Consider the following 20,687-nt stretch of genomic DNA (forward strand, 5'->3'; position numbering starts at 1 on the left):
ATGCTCTTTTCTTGGTGAATTTTTACAGGAAATGATTCATTCTTACTTGCGAATACAAGTTTCGTAGCTCGTCCTCTGTTTTTTCAGCTCCTGCTTGAGCTCGGCCAGCTTACTGGTGAGATCCTCGTTTGTTTGTGGAAGTTCATCCTCCGTACTGATTACACTTTGATCCAGAGTACTTGTACTGTCCCTCACCTCTGTGGGCCTGTCTTGACTCTGCTCTGATTTTACCGCCTTATCGCTTCCCTCCGGATCAGCCAATGAGATCTCAAAGGACGTCCACAGGGAGGAGGTGTCAGCAGGAAGGCTAAGACTGGAGGGGGCAACATTGTCGTAGGCAGACAGTCTGTGGGATTGAAGGAGAACTCTGTGAGAGAGAGAGGTTTGAGGAGAGTCTTCATCAGAGTCTCTCTGTGAGTCCTTAATTGAAAGAGTGGTCTCTTTAAGAGAGAGTGTGGAGTCCTTCAGGGACAGAGTCGAGTCTTTAAGTCTTTCACCTGATGAGGTGGTGCGCCTGTGAGCTCGGAGAGACGACAGGCCATTCATCAGCCAGTTGGTCCCACCAGCTGCTGAAACATCCCCTGCCGACCCCCCGATCCTTCCCTTCGGCCCTGCAGATGCTGCACCGCCCTTGAAGGAAGTCCTCCAGGAGGGCAGGGCTTTGGACTGCTTACTGGGGCTAACAGCTACATCACTTCCACCTTTCCCTTCACTTTTACTGTTGTCTTTTTCGTCCACTTTCTCCTCTGTCTTACTTATGAGCTTCCCTTCATTCTGACCATCCTCATTCTTCTCCTTTGTCACAACAGGACTCGGTGCAGTCGGCTTAGTCTCTGCAGAGGAAGTGGTAGATTGAGGTTTTTCTTCAGAGGGTTTGGCGACTGGGCCAGAGGGAGTTGAGGTGTCAATGTCCTCTTGTGAGAGCCATTCCACCTTACACCGCTGGATAGCACTCTGCTTTTGCTGAGGGAGAGTCTTGGTCTCAGTTTCAGCCTCCTCTCGTTGGTAAAGTTGAAGGTGTTCACTGATCAGCACAGTCATCAGGTGCTGCACCTGTGAACTTCCTGTTGCAAAGTGCATAGGCACAATGTTACACTTGCTTGAAACATTTCATGAAACTGTTCAAGTTGACTGGAAAGCAAGTTTATGCTGCATTTCCACCACAAGTGCCGTGCATGTAAAGGCTTATCCAGGTGTTTAAACCAAAATGTATTTCGCATATTTTTATACCTGAGAACACATTGAAGAGGGACTTTTTAGAGGTTCTTCATACTGTATTTAGACAATGGTCCCCTGAAGCAGACAAGAATTAAAAATATCCAAAAGTTCCTCGCCCCTCGGGAAAGTTCTCGCAGTGGAAATGCAGCTTTTATTGATGCAGATCGACATTGACAATATCACCCACCCTCCATCATGGTAACTGGATCCTCCACTCTGGGTCGAAGGATATTGGGTCCGAACACTGTAGCCAGATTCTGAACACTCATCTTGTTCTCATTGGAGTGCGACTGAACCTCATCAAGAAACCTGAGCAGACAGAACATAAGGGAGAACATATTTCCAGATAAGTACAATCACGAGTGTTGGCTGCTTTGCTGAAATATTAGAAGCTCTTTTTCATGCAGTAAAAAAAGAAACTAATGAATAGGATGGCTGAGTCATAGTTCTGGCTGGTGTGTGGGCTCAGCTGATGATATCTATATAGATGCAGTCTGCAGAGAGAGAGGCGACATGTAATTATACACACTCAGAGTCATTCAACGTGATGTCACTTCCCCTGATGACGAGTGTGTGGGTGTATTAAATGTTGTTTCCCTTGAATGTCAGCGTGTCAAAAACTCAATCATCTAACAGTGATTTGGAAATTGGAATAATTATAAATACCATCAGAGCTGCATTGGTGCGTTAACTGCTATACAGTTTAATAGACAGCAGAGCGTGTTCACTCACCTGCAGATGTATCTAAGGAGGTTGTAGTTGACCTGAGGAAGAGATTTCACCTGTTTTCCTAGCTCTGAGATACCCTTTAATGAAGAAACAAAATGTTAAAAGGAGGGTTTTCTGTAAACATTTACTTGAATAAGATCCAACAAGGAGAATTTAACTAAGATTTTAGGATATTGCAGGAAAGTGTTAGAAAGACGTGTAATTACCATTGATTTATCCTTGGTAAGAAGCTGAGCACAGGAGAGGAACTGTGTGTATTTGGAGAATGGGATTATTGGCTCTGGCAGCTCCCGAATGTACAGCTTTAACAGCGACGCCACTGTGTGGACATCTGTGGTACTGTAAGAAACACAGAGTATATAGAGAGTACTCTAGCGTTGCTCATAATTTAGCATGCTGCTAAAGACCAAATGCTTGTTTTTGCTGTGTCACCTGTCAAACACTGGCTTCTCGCCCCGGTCAATTGCATCCTGCAGCTCTCGAACGTGATTGGTCTGCCCAGGGGCCCTGAAAAGGCCCTCCTCCTCGAGCCCATGTTCCCGTATAAAACAGACACACTGTTCAACCAGCACGGGGACCAGCCGCTGAGGGCCACACTGGGCCTCGTACAACATGGTCTCCTCTAGGTGCTGCCCAAAGACACCTGCAGAAAAAAAACAGATAAATCAGTTCTTAATTGTTATTATTAAACATTTTTATTTTAAGAGTTTGGATTCTCCACTCTTTAAATATTTAATATTTATTTGTTCCTCTGTTACCAATATCAGCACTGGAAGGGCCTACAATACTGCCTGAAATGCATCATGGTAATAAAGAGTACGCTAGTGAATGAACCAACAAGATACCACAATAATTACCCCCACATGTCAACTTATTTGACCTTGTCCAAAAGTGTATACTATAGAGATTTTGATGTTGCATTTTTATTTTAAGGGTTCAAAAATGAAGTCTAAGTATGAGAATCTGTACAAAGCATGTAGGAAATATGGTACAGGATACACTTATTGTATTAGCAAAATTGCTTAAATTGTGCTTTGTGTAGACATTTGTGACTCACACCTCCTCCGAGTGGAGCCCATATGACTCTACGTATGGCTCTGACCCATTCCTCCATGTCGCTCTGAGAGTTGGCCATCAGCAGGTATGATTCGTGGCTCATACCAGTCCGGTCCTTTTCTCCAGTACCCCCTAAAAAGTACAACAATCTATCATCAGTCTCTGGATCAAAAAGGAACATGACTAAGATAAGTAACAATCATAGTTCAAAGTGGTGGTTGTGAAAAGTATAAGAGTTAAGAAGAGGGTTTTACTAACTAGTGCTACCATCTATTTTTTAATAACCTTATGAAGCTCCAACACCCCTGGTGAGTTCAAAGTGTCCTCATGCAGCTCTGCCTCCCCTTCCTGTCCGCTCACAGCTTGATCCCAACAGTTTGACATTTGAGATTGACATTTCAGTTCAGCTTTGATGTAACTATCTGAAACTTCTCCTTTTAAAGTGACTTTATGGTTTCTTTACAGAGGCACAGTTCCAGATGTGATAAAGCACCAAAGCTGCTACTCATTCAACGCACTTAATTAATCGTAATAAACCAATTTGAAAAACCAAGAGTTGTTTGTGAGTAGATTTTTTAGGGCTTGCAAAATCCTTTCTGAGTTAGCCATATACGAGTAGCTGCATTAGAAGAGTCCTGCACAGTGGTGCAAGGTGTGTTATGTGTGAGAGAACTGACCCAGAAAAAGTGGTGTTCCCTGTGGACACTACTGCACCATGCCTCTCACTCTTAAGTCTTTCAGACCTCTCCCTCTGTGTCCTTTTAGTTTCTAGTTTTCCAAAAAAACATCTATCTATCTATAAATTGATAGATCTATTTGATCTCTTTATCCCTATAATGCTGCCAATGTTCCCTATGTAATCTGATGGGTATTTATTTTCACAGAACTACAACTTCAAGGTTATTTACCCAAATTAGCTTTTTTCCCCCCATGACCCTCAAAGTTGTTTTTTCATTGCACTTTGAAATAAAAGTGGCTGCAGTGAAATATGAAGTAAAGTGAGATAGCATGAAAAAAAAATTCTAGCTGGAGAATTTCAAGATGCATTTAACAAAAAAATTGAAAGTTTCGTGTTTAAAAGGTAAACTGATACCTTAGGGATGAAAACAAATGCAGCCCTCTATTAGTGATTTTATGGTAAATTAATAGAAACTTAAAATGGACTAACAGTTCATTCTGACCACATGTGCTAATGATGCAGTGTATCTTCTACCACAATGGCTCTGCTGCAGCTGCTAAATCTGCTGACATTCATGCAGTTCTGCACACAGGTGAGGTGTGAGTATGTGTGTGTTGTATGTACTATATGTGTATGTATATCCTGCAGATCACTAAACGCAGAGGCAATGCAGCAGAACGAGGGGGGAAACACGTACAAATAGATCATAAAGATGTAGACATTTTCTAATATGCACTTAATCTGTTTTTAAATGACACATATAAGACAGCCTGAAGTATTTTTTACCATACATCCTCCTTTTTAATCATAATCAAAATTATAAGAAAAATGTTCCAAACGCCACAATTGGGTTGTCCTGCCATAGGTAATACCTGCTGCAGTAATGATCCATGTCGGATCTGCACAGCTAGTGGAACAACAGAGCAGTGGTGTCCCTTTAGATGAGGGAGCGTGATCTATGATGTTGTGAACCAAGATGATATTCATTGGAAGAACAAAAAATATTATGCAAATAGTCTTAAATCACAGAGTCTTATCTGCACGTCTATCGAAGAGCAACTTTCTATTTTTATCTTCTTTCTTTCTTTCTTTGGAGCAGTCCCTCTGACTTATGTACATGCAGTCCATTCTTCTGCCCCTAATCATGCTATCAAGAGGTTTTTCATCAATACTGCATGATAATGGATCCTAAACCCCGAAAGTAATAATATAATCAAAACAATTTTAAATAAAGTCAGGGATTTTAATGTTGGCACTCAGTACTAAACAGCAGGTTCAGCATCTCATGAACAAGACTCACTCGCTTCCTCACGTTACAGAGTTGTCACCGTGCCAACTCACCTGGAACAATCTCAAACGGATGACGACCAGGCTCGTCCTGATTGGCAGGCAGCTCGTTGACCTGACTGCCCTGGAGAGGAATACAACCCTGCGAGAGTAGGGAGACGAAGGCGTGTGATTGGCTGATAGACAAACTGACAGACGGGCAGACAAGGCAAGAGGAAAACATCCCCCATCAACGGCCTTTCAAGAGCCAAACAAGAAATCAATTAGTGGTTCTGGACTTGGATGTGTAGTGCATGTTGAACATTATGGAGCTCTGAGAACAGTGGGCCACTCCGGGCGTCCGTCCAACAGAGAGAGGTTATGATGATAGAGGGAGGAATGACTCAGGGAAAAATCTCTTCATCTTTTTATCCCCACGGCGCTTCCTGATGTACTTGCATTTTTGATCTTTCCGACATAAAGGAGCCTTAAGGTCACGTGTTAAGTGCATACAGGGGAACCATAGGACAGCACGTTACCAGATTATCAGAGTGTGTAAAGGCAATAACAACATACTGTGACATCCATACAGACTCTGGGGGATGTTTTTTATGTAAAAGATTATTAGATAATTTTATCCACTAAAAGATTGACACGAGATACGCCAGGATAACTGCAGCTCTAAAAAACAAAGTCAAAATGCACAACGTCTCCTTATTTCAATGCAGCAATAAGATATTTACAAAGTGTGGTAAGATAAAAGAAATGGAAGTAAAGAAACTGTCACCCATTTGTTTGGACTGCTCTTTTAGAAGTTTTGACATTATGTCACCTGCCATAATTGACTTCTTTGGTTAACAGGGTAGATTCTCAGCGAGCAGGGAAACTCGACATTAAACACTATATATATATATATATATATATATATATATATAGCAATATTTCGAGACGCACAAAGTATCAGTGTTTTATAAAAGACTTTATAGCAGAAACATTACAAATTGAATTAAATGTAAAAGAGTAATCCTCATTCTAATCTCTGCATTGTTTCCCAAATATCTGTAATAATTATTCGACTTTATTTGACTGACTTTTTTTACAAACTTATATTGGCTGATAATTCCTTTAACGAGATACCTTGCAATTGAAATAAGGTAACTCTTTGCATTTTGTATAATTATAATAACTGATGATTCACAGAGTGAATGATATCGTCAAATTAGAGTACCATGACAAAGCTTTTTGTGATAATTTGCTATTGTTGGGTCTTTGACGAATCCCACCCAAAGTGGATACACGTTATTACACCATCCATAGTAGCGTGGACAAATGAACATCAAGCTGTTTAAAAAACACTTAGAAGCCTCAAGTTTTTACTTTTTGCCATTTGGAATAGTGTTGTTTTTTAAACCAGAAGATCATAATTAGACAACAGGTTCGACACACTTTCTGGTATTTCTTTTGATAAACTTTTGTGATAGCGACTACAGCTGGATTTTCATGACACTTTAAATGGGTTAATCATTTACAAATGTAGCATTGTGTACTGAAAAGACTTTGAAACTAGTGATTTTGACTAAAACCCCAAAAAGTTCAATTAGATTATAAACAAACTGGGGAATTTCCCTTCTAGTTTTTTTTTTTTTTTTTATCAAATCCAATCTCTTTTTGCAACAAGTGGAGTCACCCCCTACTGGCCATCAGGAGGACTGCAGGTTTAAGGCACTTCTGCATTTGCTTCACTCAAGAAACCAAAGGCTATACGTCTACTTCTTAGATGTATTCGACAGTCTATGAAGAATACTGATGAACAGAACCTTTAGAGAAAATACTAGTCAGGATCATTTGATTTGGATTCTGGAGTGGTTTCTTTTTTTTTTTTTTTTTTTTTTAGAGTTAATCCAAGCAGCAGTGCATCAGGAATCACTTTGTATGCATGTCCATGTATACTTTTGTACCTGTGCCTTGGTTTCATCCTGGTCCTTATAGAAATACAGAGCTTCGTTCCTGAGGACAAACCAACGCAGCTGCCAGTTTTTCATGATGCTCCGCTGTCTCTTCAGCCAGCCGGCCTTCAGAGCTTTCTCCTGGTCCAGAGGAGAGCAGGGCCTGGAGACCCTGGTCAGCTCTCCGAGCACCATGCTCTTGGACCGTGCTGCATGGACACACACACACACACAAGCAGATTTTGAAAGGTAAGACCAGCAGAATGAGAGTAATATTATTTGGAGATTGTATGTCTTTGTTGTTCTGCTGTGCTCTAAAAATTCATGAAGATTGAAATCCTAAATCATTATTTCCAGCAGTCTCCCTCAGGTACAGATAAGCTGACAGGCTTGACCATGCATCCAGATTCCCTCTTAAGTAAGTCTTCCCGCAGGCTTGGCCTCCATTTTGCAGCAACGACATCCTCCTTTAAGATGACAGCCCATCCATCTTTTTTATTAAGATATACTGTACGTTTCAGATATTAATAAAGTCATATATTTTTTCAATTTTCACCTCTGTGCACAGAGGAACTGTTGCTTTGGGTCAGGTTCTGCTTTAACTATAGCAGGGGTTTTGTATTAGCATAGGTACGTATGCTAAAGGTGCAGAGTGAAAACAGCGACAGTAGAGCGCTCCCTGGGGAGTCATTGGGAGAGAGAAAGAAGGAGATAAACAGAACGCAGAGAGGGAGGAGTGAGAGAAATCAATGCCATCTTTTTCTCCCGTTAATTGCATCTTGGTTTCTGCTGAGGACAGCAGGGAAAGTATATGCAAGAGCCTGGGCTGAAATTACTCGATGGTTTCCCTTCTCTATCTTGTTTATCAGCTCTCTGTCCAGACTCCTCATTTTATTTTTACCCTTTCCTGCATTTTCTGTATTTGCAGGAATACAAGAAATGAAACCACCTGAAACTGATGTTAATAAAACTGTTAGAACGGGATCTATAAATACGGCAGACATTTCCTTATTCTGATCATCTTGTAAAATATAGAGGCAGGAAATCTCAAAGGGGAGCTGGTTCCTCTTTTATACTCAGTGAAGACCTAGTCATGTACAAAGATCAAAATTGTAATTCGTATCAGGAAGTATTGTTATTCAACGTGTACGGCCTCATATCCAATAAATTACGATTCTGCCACTATATGATTATTGATAGTCATGTATGAAATGGCCCCTCTGAATCATAAACAAGATCTTATTTATCATTAAAGGATAATGTGCAAAATACACTTGAAATAAACAACCTTTATTCTAACACTAATATGTGTCCCTAGCCTGTCCTAAAACCCACAAATTAGGAGAAAAGTCCATCCTCTGCTCAAACAGGCCATTTGGAGATTCTTCCTTCATGACATCACAAAAGGCAGTGACCCCACCTCCAGGTTAGTGACACTACCACAGCTAGTGTTTTGCCCTCTCAACGTATGAGTTGTATTATTTTTCATTTTCTTTGATGACATATAAATGGGATTACTAAAGTATATTGTAATGAGTATATTAGTGTGGGATTTTCTGGTACAACTTCACCAACTACCAAAGAGCATGAAGAGTGAACGGCTTGGTCAAAAAGCTCCAGCAACACTTGTAGTATGAAGATCAACTTTATTAACAAATAAGACTGATGCAGTTCTGATTGTGGCCTCAGGGTCATCCATCCATTTGGATGACCCTGATGAAGGCCACAAGCTGAAGCACGTTGGTCTAATAATTAATCGATAAAGTATATCTTCATACGACGTGTTGCAAAATCTGTATAATAAACATGGTAAACAGTCAAACTTAACTCAACATCATCAAAAAAAATTTGACAATATTTAACACTAAAATGATAAAGATGACTAAAACTGTTCACTATTCACTGGAAAGTCCTCATATTAACAGTTCCTCAGCAGCACAGATAATGGAGAGAAGCCTCAAACGCCAACAACATCTTCCTTTCAGACTCCCCACACACTTAACAGCTCTGAGATTCTGCTCTTACGTCTCACTGCTCCTGAGAGCTCTACTGTTTGAATCCACCCCGAATGATGCTGCATAAAAGGGTCAGAGGGAAGCAGAGCTGGGAATCTAATCAAAAGAAAATACCATTACAGCAAATGAGAGATGGCAAGTGTACAAAACGTGGCAAGCAAACTGAAGTGGCTGCTGCACTCTCGGACTGAGAAAGATGAGGCTTTTCTCCTTCACGTCATCTTTTATAGACTTGCTTTTACAACCAGGCAAGATTAGGACAATGACTGCCAGGGGAGAAAAGAGGCAAACACACACGCATTAAAGTAAAGTTCCTGAGGCTGCTACAAAACAAAACATTGCCTGATCATGTTCACTTCCACAGAAGAATGAAAGTGTAAAGACATTTTCATTATATATATATATATATATATATATATATATATATATATATATATATATATATATATATATATATATATAATCTTAACTTAATCCTTAACGCTCCTGTGAGGAGGGCTTGTTTTAAACCAGACTGAAATAGTGATGCCTCTTTATAAGCTACATAAGCAAACGAGACCATCAGCAACAAGACTGAACAGCTTTACATGTTTCCACAGTAATGTGTGTAACTGCTTACAGGTGTCAAATCAAGTGATTAACAGCTTTTTTTTTTTAATGTATTTTCCATGATTTAAGAGGAGATATATATAAAATCAAATCTGGGGCTTTTTGTTAAAGTCACCATTTAGAAAAAGGGGAAGTTAAAAGCACATTACATAGGCAGTGCAAAATCAGCAGACTGAGGAGGAAGATATGCTCAAATGCCACAATTATTATTTTTTAAATCCATGAATTTTGAATAAGTTTCGACCACAGGTCTTCTTCTGATGCTCATTTCCGAATAGAGTATGTGGGCATATCTTCTTCCTCAAAAACATCACTTACACAACCATCCACCACAACCAGCTTATCTTGTTTGGGGTTGTGAGAAGCTGGAGCTGATCCCAGGTGTCATTTTGGTGAGAGGAGGGTTCACTTTGGACTGGTTGCCATTCAATCACAAGACGGACTACCAGCCATGGGTTTGGACATCTTTTTAGTAGGAAGCTGGAGTGTCCTGTGTGAACCCATGCATACATGAAGGGGAACATGCAAACTCCACACAGAAAGGCCTCTGTCCAGTAGTGTCTTCTAAACGGGAAAAACAGTGCTACCACAATTCAGCCCCCACTTACACATGCACACAGGACAAATCATCACAGAGACTGTACTGCTTTGTCCACAGGGGACACAAACACAACGTTCCTGACAGGAGTTTTAAAAATGTTAATGTCTTTAGTTTCCTCTCAGGATGAAAAGCCTTATGGATACTCCTCCTTTAAATCTGTATTTCTCCTTGAGATAAGTCTGAAACAGTCTCGCCTCCCAAAAGACGTCTGAAATAGTTCATCTCTGTTGTCAAAAGAAACCACCTGCTATGAAGAGTCCAGCAAGTATTTATGCTCTGGATTATGATAGTCTCACTTTCAGGAGTTGTTGCCCTGATTTACAGCTTCTTTATCCATCCTCACGAAGTCATGTGAGAGGCATGCATGTGTGGTGTCCCGACATCGCTGGGTGCAAGTGGATTTTAACCCGCGTTAGAGGCACTATGTTTGACAGTCAGCTGTTGCAATTTATGGGAGCCGAGAGAGCCCTGCATTCCTGTCACACAACCTCTGATCTATCTGTCACCTGCTCAGCTGAAAATTAACCCAATAACGCCTGAATAAATAGAGCTGTAGTCATGTGTTCAGGTGTGAACATGCCAGGATGTGCCAGCAGCCATATTTACTACAACCATCAGGATCAATTCTACAAGGAATAAGCAGGGTGTATCCAAGAGAAAGGAAGTATGACATCACCCAGACGACACAGAATAATCCTGCAACTCTTCAAATCATGCAAAAAAAAACAAAAAAAAAAAACCCTCAGGTCATTTCTGGTAATAGTGGGCAGTGGGACACAGAATGACAGCAGCAGCAACATGGCGTTGTTACACCTTTGTATGTTCTTATCAATGAAAGCAGTGACAGCAGTATAGATGACACGTTATCACAAAGACAGAAGGACTGATGGAGCTCCGCTGACGTAGAAAGAGAAGAAAAGAAAAAAAAGGTGGACTGCAGAGAGGGAAGAAAGTGATGGAGCAGCGAGGTGGGATGGAGAGAAAAAGGAGGAGGGACTGTGCTTACCCCGGCGTGCCTGCTTTATCTTTGGGCTGAGCATGGTTACGGTTGCTGTGCTGCTCCCTCTCACAGAGACATGACTGCATCCCTCTGTTCACACACTATTCCTCTCACACACACACACACACACACACACACACACTCTTGCGCTGCTGCTGCCTCGCCCTGTTACTCCTCATCCTCTCCGAGCATCCCTCTCTCTCCCTCTCTCTCTCTCTCTCGCCGGCTCACTGTCTTCCTCCTGGACACCGTCTCGTGTACAGACTCACTCACACACACTCATGCATGCACACTTACAAGCACTTAACCACACACTCTCCTCTTCCTCCCCTCCTTACTCTCATCTCACTCCCCCCTCTCTGTCCCACTGGTCCGGCGTGCTGTTGTTCTCACATACCTCGAGCCCTGCCCACTCTCTCTCTCTTTCTTTCTCTCTCTCTCTCTCTCTCTCTCCCTCTCTCTCTGCCTGCTGCTGCACACTCTCAGTATCAATTTCTCACCGTCTATAAATATGTCTGGCTGTGTGTCCTCTGTCTTGTCAACTAATTCTCTACATTAGCTCTACTTCGATTTTCACAAAGTCTTGACAATCCATCCAGCTGTTTGCTCAGAAGGATTTGATTATGGTCTTGGAAGTACAACCTCAGATCAATACATCAGATTTAATTGACACTATTCCAGCTATGAAGTGTGTCTGTACCCACAAAAATGTTGCGCGCACACACACACAGTCAATTTAAACTTACTAAACTCTCAGAATTTAAAATCCTGACTCATGCAGACTAAGATTTAAAGTGTAAGGGGAATGCCACACTGCTCAGTCACTCAGTATGGAGAAGCCACAACACTCAAGGGTGTGATGTTCTTGTCCCTATTCTGCCTGGTGGGGTTGTTGTGGATGTGATAAAGCAGATAAATGCTGCAATTTAAGTGGCTGGATGAGACTGAAATGCAGCACAGAGTCACTGCTAGGAGAGAAAACCGGTATTGGAGAAGGTGCTTTGAAAGACATCAGGTACTTCTCAGTTATAGACGGTCAACTTGTTTTTTTTTTTACTCTCTCTTTTGTTAGATCGGACAGTTTGAGAGAGACAGGAAATACGGGGAGAGATGTGGGGATGACATGCAACAAATACAATGCTGATCAGGAATTGACACCACATCCAGTGACGAGGTATATACAGTGTCTTCTTTACACGGAGAACCTGCTCCATCACCGGAGCCAAACCGAAGCCCCGGCCTGATGACTTCTCAAAAATCATTGAACTCGATCTCTGAGTTAGTAACAGCAGTTATGAAAAACATGAGAGTTTGTTGTGTAAATTCAAAAGGTTTGATTCACATGTTCTGATTGGAAATAAAATAGAAACAGTCCAATGAGCTGACATCACAGTGTCCACACACTTAAAACACAAGCACATCATAAACGGAGCTAATCTATGGGGCTTTTCATAAAAACCGAGATGCAAAGAGATTCATCATCTCCAAAAAGAATTCAAAAACGTAATGTTGAGTCCCTCTGAAAGTAAGTAAGATTCATTTTAAATCGGATATTATCAGCAGAGAGTTCATTTACTTGTAGTTCACTACTCCCTTAAAATTGAAGGAAAAAAAAAAAGGACTGCACTTCCTTCAAACTAGACCTGCTCGGCCCACATAAAGATCAGTGATATTATACAGTCTACCTCAGGCTTTATGGAGTAGTTAGTTAGTTAATATTTGTCTAACTCTTCATACTTTCAAAATAGGAAGTGATCGATTGGTAGTCGAAGAAGAGCTCAAACAGAGAGACGAGGTAAACACAGGTAAGTGGATCTTAAGGTTAAAAAACTGTAATATTGTAACAAAAACTGACAGAAAACTGAGCTTTACCTGCAAGTTCCTTGATGTTGTCCCTGGTCAGAGAAGACGAGGATGGTTTCATGGTTGTGAACCCGTCTGCACGCAGTCTCTCCTTCTCCACTGGAGCCATTTCTGGAGCCACAACACACACACACACACACATGCACAGGCAAACCTGGTCAAAACAATGGCAACACTGTTATCTCAGTGCTCTCCTTATTTGTTAATCACTCAGAAAACAAATCCACATACCCCATAGAGAATGGACTACTATGGCTGCCATCATTAAGACAAAAATGAAGTGCCTCTGGAGAATGCTGATGTGAACAGACTGTGATAGAAGGAAGGAAATAAAGACAGTCATGCAAGCATTACTTGCCATGTCATCTCGAACGGGCAGACCAGACGACTCTCCCTTTGGAGCCAGACTCTCTGCGCTGCACGAGAAAGCATCAGAGTCCCAAACAGCTGCTGCTGTGATACGTTTGCATTTGCATAGAAATAAAAGACATCTGTGCGATACTTTCCTGCTGTCCTCCTTCTTCTGAGTCTCGCTCCGTGAGGAAGTGAGCTGTCTTGTTGGAGAAGTGAAAACTGCTGACTTATTAAAAGATATTGTGAGTTTCTGCAGATTTTATTATTACTGTACATTTTACTGCCTTACACCAGGGTAAAAGCAATTTTCTGACTGGTTGTGAATTGCACATGGAAGTCCGGATTGGGGGTCAGAGTTTCTTTCAATAAAGTACAACAGAAAAAAAAAGTTTCTCCTTTTCAAAATGGCAGATTTCAGTGATTTATTCAACTTTATTCTGAGAGAGTGAAACCACCATGGCACAAACAAGGCATCATCTTTCAAAACAAAACATATAAAACAGATAAGCACATGTTAAATAAACCAGGGGCACAACAAAATACTACTTAAATAAAATAACACTGATCCATCGTCACAGAAATACAGTTAAAGCACTCAGCAGACATTAAATATTATCAAGGATGTAACTACTCACATCCAGACACACACCAGTCTCTGAGGGGACTGGGGAGCGTCATCTATAATCTAGAAATATGGTCCTGAGGGACACAAAGGAAATGAGTGCGTTTAATTGAAGACATGAAAAGAGCTCGTCTCATTAGTGTGAGCGGAGGAAGTGTCATGGCCGACGTGGCTGGGAGCAGGTCAGAGAGGTAATGACATTATATCTGGAACAAAGACTTTTGAGCACACCAGCTATTAACAATTAGCTAACAACAGGCCTTGCTCATCTTGCAAGCACATACATCTTTACAAGTTTGAACTACGCTTGAATCTAAGACACTCTTCCGTTTAAAAAAACATGCTAATGGGTGGTATAAAAACGGGTGTAAAGGTGAGCGTTCATTCAGGAGTTCCCTGCTAAAACACAGTTAAGGAAACATCTGGTCATTCAGACACAGCGATGTAAACAGACAAGTAAAAGAAAACACTATTCTCTTCAAAGTATTCAGTGTGAGGTCTCTTAAAACTACGCTGACATATAAACTTCAGTGGTATTTATCATGCGAGCAACTTTCTGCAGACTTCTGCCAACACATCGACTCTTTCGCCTTGTGGTATATTAAAATAGAATGTGAAGACACGTCCACATCAAAAGTTCAAGTGCAACATGTTAAACTAAGTAAGACTGTATAAAAACATGGACGGCATGACGGCGCCTCAAAAGTGAAGCCAAAACATTTAGAGCTCCGCCTTTTGACTGGCAGCAGTATGGGTCATGAAGTCAGCTCCTCCATGGTAGCAAATAATCTTTCAATCAATCAATCATTGTTTGTATAGCGCCAATTCATAACAAGTGTTATCATGATACACTTTACAAAAGAGCAGGTTAGGGAGACAAGGGATAAGACATGTTTGTACTCCTCGCGTTCCTGTTGTCTTCATTTCCTTGCCACTGAGTGAGAGGTTAAAATAGCATTTATGTGCATGCGTTAAAATGTATTGTTTTTGGATGCGATAAAAAGTGGTATAAGCCCATCTTTGACAGCTCTGTCGACAAATACCAGATTAGAGGAGGAGCAGCGAAAGGAAAAAAACACTCACAGACTCATTCAATTTCCATAATCGTGAGTATCTGCTCAAATATCACGGCAGACTACGCAACTTTGTCTCCAAATGCCCTCACTTAGTGCAACATGTCGGCGCCCATCGCGCACATATTTTTTGGCGAAACAATTATTTTTTTTCTGGAAGAGGTGGAGATGATCCGCCATTTTTATGTACGGTCAGCTGTCTCCTCTAAATCACCCGGGACTTTTTGTTCCAGGGGCTACTTCACAAAAGGATTACGAATTTTAACCAAGGTCAAATAATAAGTCCCAAGAGCTTTGTTTTACCTCTAGTCCCTTTGGTGAGAAGGCACTAGGTACCCGCTATCGAAACTTCCTTTGGTGGAAACACAGTTTTGTATGAACAATAATTTAAATCTAAAGGGGATATTATCACAATGTTGAGTGAACATGACAGACACTGCAGACTTCGAATGCACAGTATATCTTTGTATATGGATGATAACATTAATTCTGTTCACGCCTACAGTTTTAAATGTCTATGGCAGATTTATCGTCTCTTGTGTGTCCGCTGCCCACTCGTCTTTGCCCCTCCAGCAGAAACGACATCACTATGACCCAGCGCTGTGCTAGTGACCTCTGCCTCGCCGAGCTTTCACACTGTCTGAAGTAAGTTGTCGTTCCCGTGGCAACAGCATCAAACTGTTCAGTCAGAAGCCACGCCTCCCAAAAGATTGTCAGAGCGTTCATCACGATCATGACCACGACCCAGAACTCCTCCCCGATAAGCGCGAGCCACATCGACAGGGTGTGATTGCCTCTGGGAAGCCTGTCGTACAGGTAGCTGGTCGCCGTGGCACAGAAAAGAAGGTGGGCAATCACCATGGAGAGGATAAAGAAGAGGAAGAGGCGGTGGTTTCCCCGTCCTATGCAGCGGTTGAGGAAAAGGCAGTGGTGGTCGTAGTCTCTCACGCACATGTCGCACAGCTTACAGTGTTTGGTGTAGTCAGGAGGAAACAGCTATCGAGGACGCAAAGAGAGAAGAAGCACACATCAGAACTTAAGACACGTTTTTAGGACGCTGGCCATGAGTTTGAATATGTTTCGTCCCTGAGGCTCGAGGCTGGGTTTCTAAGATTTCTTGTTCTTAAATTCATGTGGAATATAATAATCGATTTGTGCTACTAATTTCTATTGATGTGATGGTCTGAAAGAAAACACAGCCTGGCTGATTTCAGTTTTTCTTAGTGGCTTCTGCATTCTCCCGTGGCTGCATATTAAGTATCTCTATTTGCTGTGGATTTTAGGTCAATTTACTTCCAATCTTTCTTTGTTTTCTTATCTTCTTTATTTCAGCGTTAGAGAAAAGCCATCTTGCAGAGTCTTAGTCACATTATATATATTTCATGATATGTCATTTCATTATTCAAATCAGGAGGATTATGTTCATATTTACATTCTGATAGAAACCTTATGACTAGACACATATCGTGTCTATTTGAACCACCACGTCTCTCTGACGCACAACTCATTTTGACGTCTTACCTCACAGTACGGACAGAACCGGTGATGGCTCTGGTTGTTCTCCACCAGGTCAGCGATGCAGGAGAACCGAGGGTCTGCGTCCGCTCTGTCCAGTGCTCCCGGGTCCTGAGTCAGAACCTTACAGAGCAAACCGAGGACTAGAGAGAAGTGGACCATTGACACCTGGACCAGAGCAGTGGTTGGCCACACACGTTCAGAAGGTTAAGGATGAAAACAGGTTATGTCAATATACAAAATCATTTGTCAGGTTTAAATTAATGTTTATATTTAGAGGAAAGAGACAACTAGGAGGGCACTGCAGAGCTGAAAACATCCAGAAGAAAACATGAAATTGACAGAAATTTTAAATAATTAGTTAAATATAACCAGGTTTTTGAGCTTCATCTGTTTGGCACATAAGTCCCCTTATTAACTAGTTCCAAGTTAGTATTTATTTACCAGACACTTCTGTACATTATCTTTCAATAATTTAAAAGAAATACTGCATATTTACAATGTTTTTTGCAAAGACCAAGTTAGGACAAGGTTTTCTTCTTAATAGATGCCAGTGAAGATAAATGTGATATAATGGTAAACAGATATGATGAGATATCCTGTCTCACTACCTAAGACAGACCCCCTGTTTCAACTGAGAGGGGGAGTCTCCCGCTGTGAGGTGCTTGTGTGAACAAGCAGGTCAGGGAGGTTTCAAGGGCAGCCTCTGTGAGATCTTCTACACATTTTTAGAGTGCATATGTGAAATAGGTTTGGGTCAGGGAAATCTAAAGAGTTATCCTGAAGCAAGCCCAAAAGTCCAGAAGAGTACACTTGTGCAACACTGAAGGATATTCGGCATTATTTTTCCATAGAAGCAGAGCAGGGAATGGAACAAGCCAGCTATGAGGGTCCCCAAGTAGATCGGGTTGGGTAACCTGGAAGAATGAGCAATGATGACTCAATGCAGAGCTGAAGATTTTTTACTAATAACGCATCACGTGTAAGACGTGTGTCATACCTTTGGTACGTGGTCATACGGTGGTACTGTGTGAATATACTCCGGGCCAACCAGGGGAAGAGCAACCCACAGATTAACCCCCCATAACCTCCCAACATGGCCGCTATCAGCAGGATGGAAGCTCCACCCAGGGATGGGAAGAACAGCGTCCAATAATACAAAACTGGCAGGAAAACATACACAGACGGGTGAAAAACTCCACAAATACACAAACAAACAACACTGCATGGATAATGAAAGAATCAAAAATACATATTTACCATGAGACTCTCTGGGCCTGTGGTGTATTGGCTCATTAATGTACCGACTCAGGAGCTTGGTGAGTTGCTGATGTCTAGAGAAAAATACACAGTAAAGCAAAGTAATAATGAGCATTGAAATCCCAGGAGAGAAAAAGGGATCTTGAAATGCAAACATACTGGATATCTAAAGGTACTCAGGGGTGTTTCTCTCCCATGCAGTGGCCTGCTATTCAGTGTTTCTGCACAGATGTCTGGACACAGCACATTCACCTGAATGTTTTCCCCTGCTTGCTGAGCTCCAGTGGTGTGAGGCCGCTGTGGTTCTTCTCGTAGAGTATTCTGCAGCCTGTCCTCTGCAGCAGCGTCCAGCACACCTCCACTCCTCCCCTCTCTGCAGCTACGTGAAACGCTGTCGCCCCCTGCTGGTCAACTGCATCCACAGCACATCTCTGAGACACAAAAGGAGGGTTGAGATGCTTAATGATACCTACCCTATATTATATATGCATCCTGATTCACAGGGGTATCTAGAGACTTTGCTGACTCTCACACATATATGATAAGAATATGTTGTTGATATTAAGAATTTGAGGAACTCAGAAGCCTGCTGACATTTAAGTTTATGGATTCATTTTTAGATGATACACTATCTGATTGGGGTTTCATTTTATTAACTACACTAATTATGGTCAATGCATCGATGAAATTCAGTGTACAAAACAAAAGCAAAAAACACGACAGCGACAAAAATGACAGTGGAGTTGGATAAAAGGAGAAGGATGGCAGTGCAGTTTGGAGGATTGCACTCTACGTAGCTGCTTACGTAAGATGGCATTTAGCATACTTCAAAAGCTAGTTTTTATTCTTTCAGGATACACTGAGCACTTAACCACTACGAGGATAGAGGAAGATAAAATGTATGATAGAACATGCAAATAAAGGATAAAGTTGTGGTGAAGCATTGCCCTTCAGTCTGTGTTGATTTTGGCAGGCCGCGTGGATAAAGCAGCTGGTACTGCTCTGTACATGTGTAAGTAGATAATGTTTTGTGATATTACATTTAGCATGGCAGATGAATGGAAATTTAACACAGGAATGCTTGATTTCAACTGAGGGAAGCCGATGGCCTAGTGGTTCTGTCGCACTCTATGGACTCTAAACTCTTCGTCGCAGCGACCATAGGTCCGAATCTCATCTCAGCTGTTTACTACATTTCAACCCTCCACCCTGTCCTCTCAACATGTCCTGTCTCTAATCAGCTGTCCTATCCAATAAAGGCAACAAAAGTATGTTTAAAGTTGGGCAAATGCATTATCCATGTCATGGGGACTTCACAGTTCTTTTTAATGGCAGTCAGTTAGAGCATGGGAGGTAACATCGTACCTGGTCTTTGAGCAAATACCGAACCATCTCTGTGTTTCCAGTGGAAGCAGCCAGGTGAAGAGGGGTCACCTGGTACTTGTCTGTGTCTGAGAACCGGAACATTCCTGTCTCCCACAAATAGTGCACTGCAACACTAGGAAAAACAACCAACAGTTAGTGCATTTAAAATGTAACTGTGTTGCGGAAAGAAAAAAACTAATAGAATTGTTGTGAAATCTGTCCTCCACTCACATGCTTCCCCCGGTGACGGCATGATGCAGTGAGGTTTTTCCCTGCAAATCTATGAGGCGCAAATCAGCTCCATACTGCATCATCTGGTGTATGATATAGATGTTCCCTTGTCTGTTTAGAGACAAAGGACGCAATTAAGTACAACAAGCAATAATCTCGTTTGTTAAACACTACAAACGTCCATGTGCAACTACTGCTCACCTGCAGGCAAAATGAAAGGCAGTCTGTCCTGCATCACATGTCAGGTTAGGGTCAGCTCCGTTACTGAGGAAAAAGTCAACCAGGGCACGATTACCATGGAGGGCTGTATAGTGCAGAGGGGTGAAACCACCCCAACCTGGAAGAAAACAAACACATCACACTCAGATGTGTAGATGCAGACCTTGAAACTGGTAAGCACTGTCTGTGTAAAGCTCAGGTTAATGCACAGTCTTCCAGCCTGATGAGCTTTAAAACCCTCTGGACTTCGGTTTTGGGTTCCTTTTGGCACAATTTCACATTGTTATGTGTTGTCACAGGATCTGTCTAGTCGGATCTGTGCCAGGCCATCTCACTGAGGAGCTGCAGGGTTAGGTTTCTCTTTGGCTTAGTGACAAAATCAAATCAGGAGATACTGAAGGTAAAAGTATACCAGCTATTACATCTTCACTTTATACAATACAAATACAACATGTGTAGAAATATGACACATTTAGTAAGGCCCATAAGAGGCTGCTGCATTAAAGTCAAGGGTTTGTTTGTCATCTCGGCAAGCAATGTCACTTTGGAGCAAATCAGGAAATACCAACACTGACAGGTCAAAATATAATGTAAACAGCAACATAGTAATAGGATCAACCTGCAGATTGTTTTTTAAAATGCCTTGTATAAAAATCCACATTATTTTTTGTTTGTTTCTATCTTTCTTCCTTACCTTTTTGTTTGAGGACTGATCTGTCATTTTGAACGAAGTGGATACACTGTTCAATATTTCCTCTCTGTATACAGTCAAATATGTCTCCACAGCTGACGGAGCACACGGGCATCGGGTGCATTGTGACGGCCGCACACAGTCAGATGCAACCTGCTCTTATTTTCGACGGCAGAAACTGAAACGGAAACAAAATCAGTTCCCCGGACGAACCGCTACAGCGTCATGATGTACAGTGAGAAGGGAGATCATATTTCGATGAAAAAGAAACGGGTCTTACATTGTGCTAAACTGATTGAGGCTGATCACGCCCTGTCGGACGTCTCATTGGTTCTCGCGGGTCATGTGAGCAGTGACGTCAACGCGTCAACAAAA

General features: G+C 41.7%; 2 protein-coding genes across 3 annotated transcripts in view; both read right to left on the bottom strand.

Annotated features, from left to right (window-relative positions):
- The window catches only part of arhgap22a (Rho GTPase activating protein 22a), a 15,202-nt gene extending 1,566 nt beyond the window's left edge, over window positions 1-13,636 (bottom strand). Inside the window, exons 1-10 of one of the 2 annotated variants that reach the window (XM_079363425.1) lie at window positions 13,214-13,636; window positions 12,992-13,093; window positions 6,907-7,103; window positions 5,024-5,111; window positions 3,007-3,135; window positions 2,380-2,590; window positions 2,154-2,286; window positions 1,951-2,024; window positions 1,406-1,527; window positions 47-1,064 (exon numbers count right to left, since the gene is read on the bottom strand). In XM_079363425.1, coding sequence (XP_079219551.1) covers window positions 47-1,064; window positions 1,406-1,527; window positions 1,951-2,024; window positions 2,154-2,286; window positions 2,380-2,590; window positions 3,007-3,135; window positions 5,024-5,111; window positions 6,907-7,103; window positions 12,992-13,093; window positions 13,214-13,343 — 2,204 coding nt within the window. In that variant the 5' untranslated portion in view covers window positions 13,344-13,636. Of the gene's footprint in view, window positions 1-46; window positions 1,065-1,405; window positions 1,528-1,950; window positions 2,025-2,153; window positions 2,287-2,379; window positions 2,591-3,006; window positions 3,136-5,023; window positions 5,112-6,906; window positions 7,104-11,125; window positions 12,139-12,991; window positions 13,094-13,213 lie in introns of those variants that run through there. The other variant, XM_079363426.1, reaches the window with a different exon arrangement.
- Window positions 13,637-13,732: 96 nt separating this feature from the next.
- LOC306836387 (uncharacterized protein) lies at window positions 13,733-20,678 on the bottom strand. Its single transcript, XM_079363427.1, has 11 exons — window positions 20,593-20,678; window positions 20,316-20,490; window positions 19,604-19,739; window positions 19,403-19,513; window positions 19,172-19,304; window positions 18,059-18,237; window positions 17,807-17,880; window positions 17,547-17,709; window positions 17,381-17,463; window positions 16,553-16,743; window positions 13,733-16,027 (listed from the first exon to the last, which is right to left on the bottom strand). The coding sequence occupies exons 2-11, from the start codon at window positions 20,434-20,436 to the stop codon at window positions 15,539-15,541; spliced, it is 1,680 nt and encodes a 559-aa protein (XP_079219553.1). The 5' UTR covers window positions 20,437-20,490; window positions 20,593-20,678; the 3' UTR covers window positions 13,733-15,538.
- Window positions 20,679-20,687: the final 9 nt, after the last annotated feature.

This window comes from Symphodus melops (assembly GCF_947650265.1).
Source record: "Symphodus melops genome assembly, chromosome: 15".
Classification (NCBI taxonomy): domain Eukaryota; kingdom Metazoa; phylum Chordata; class Actinopteri; order Labriformes; family Labridae; genus Symphodus; species Symphodus melops.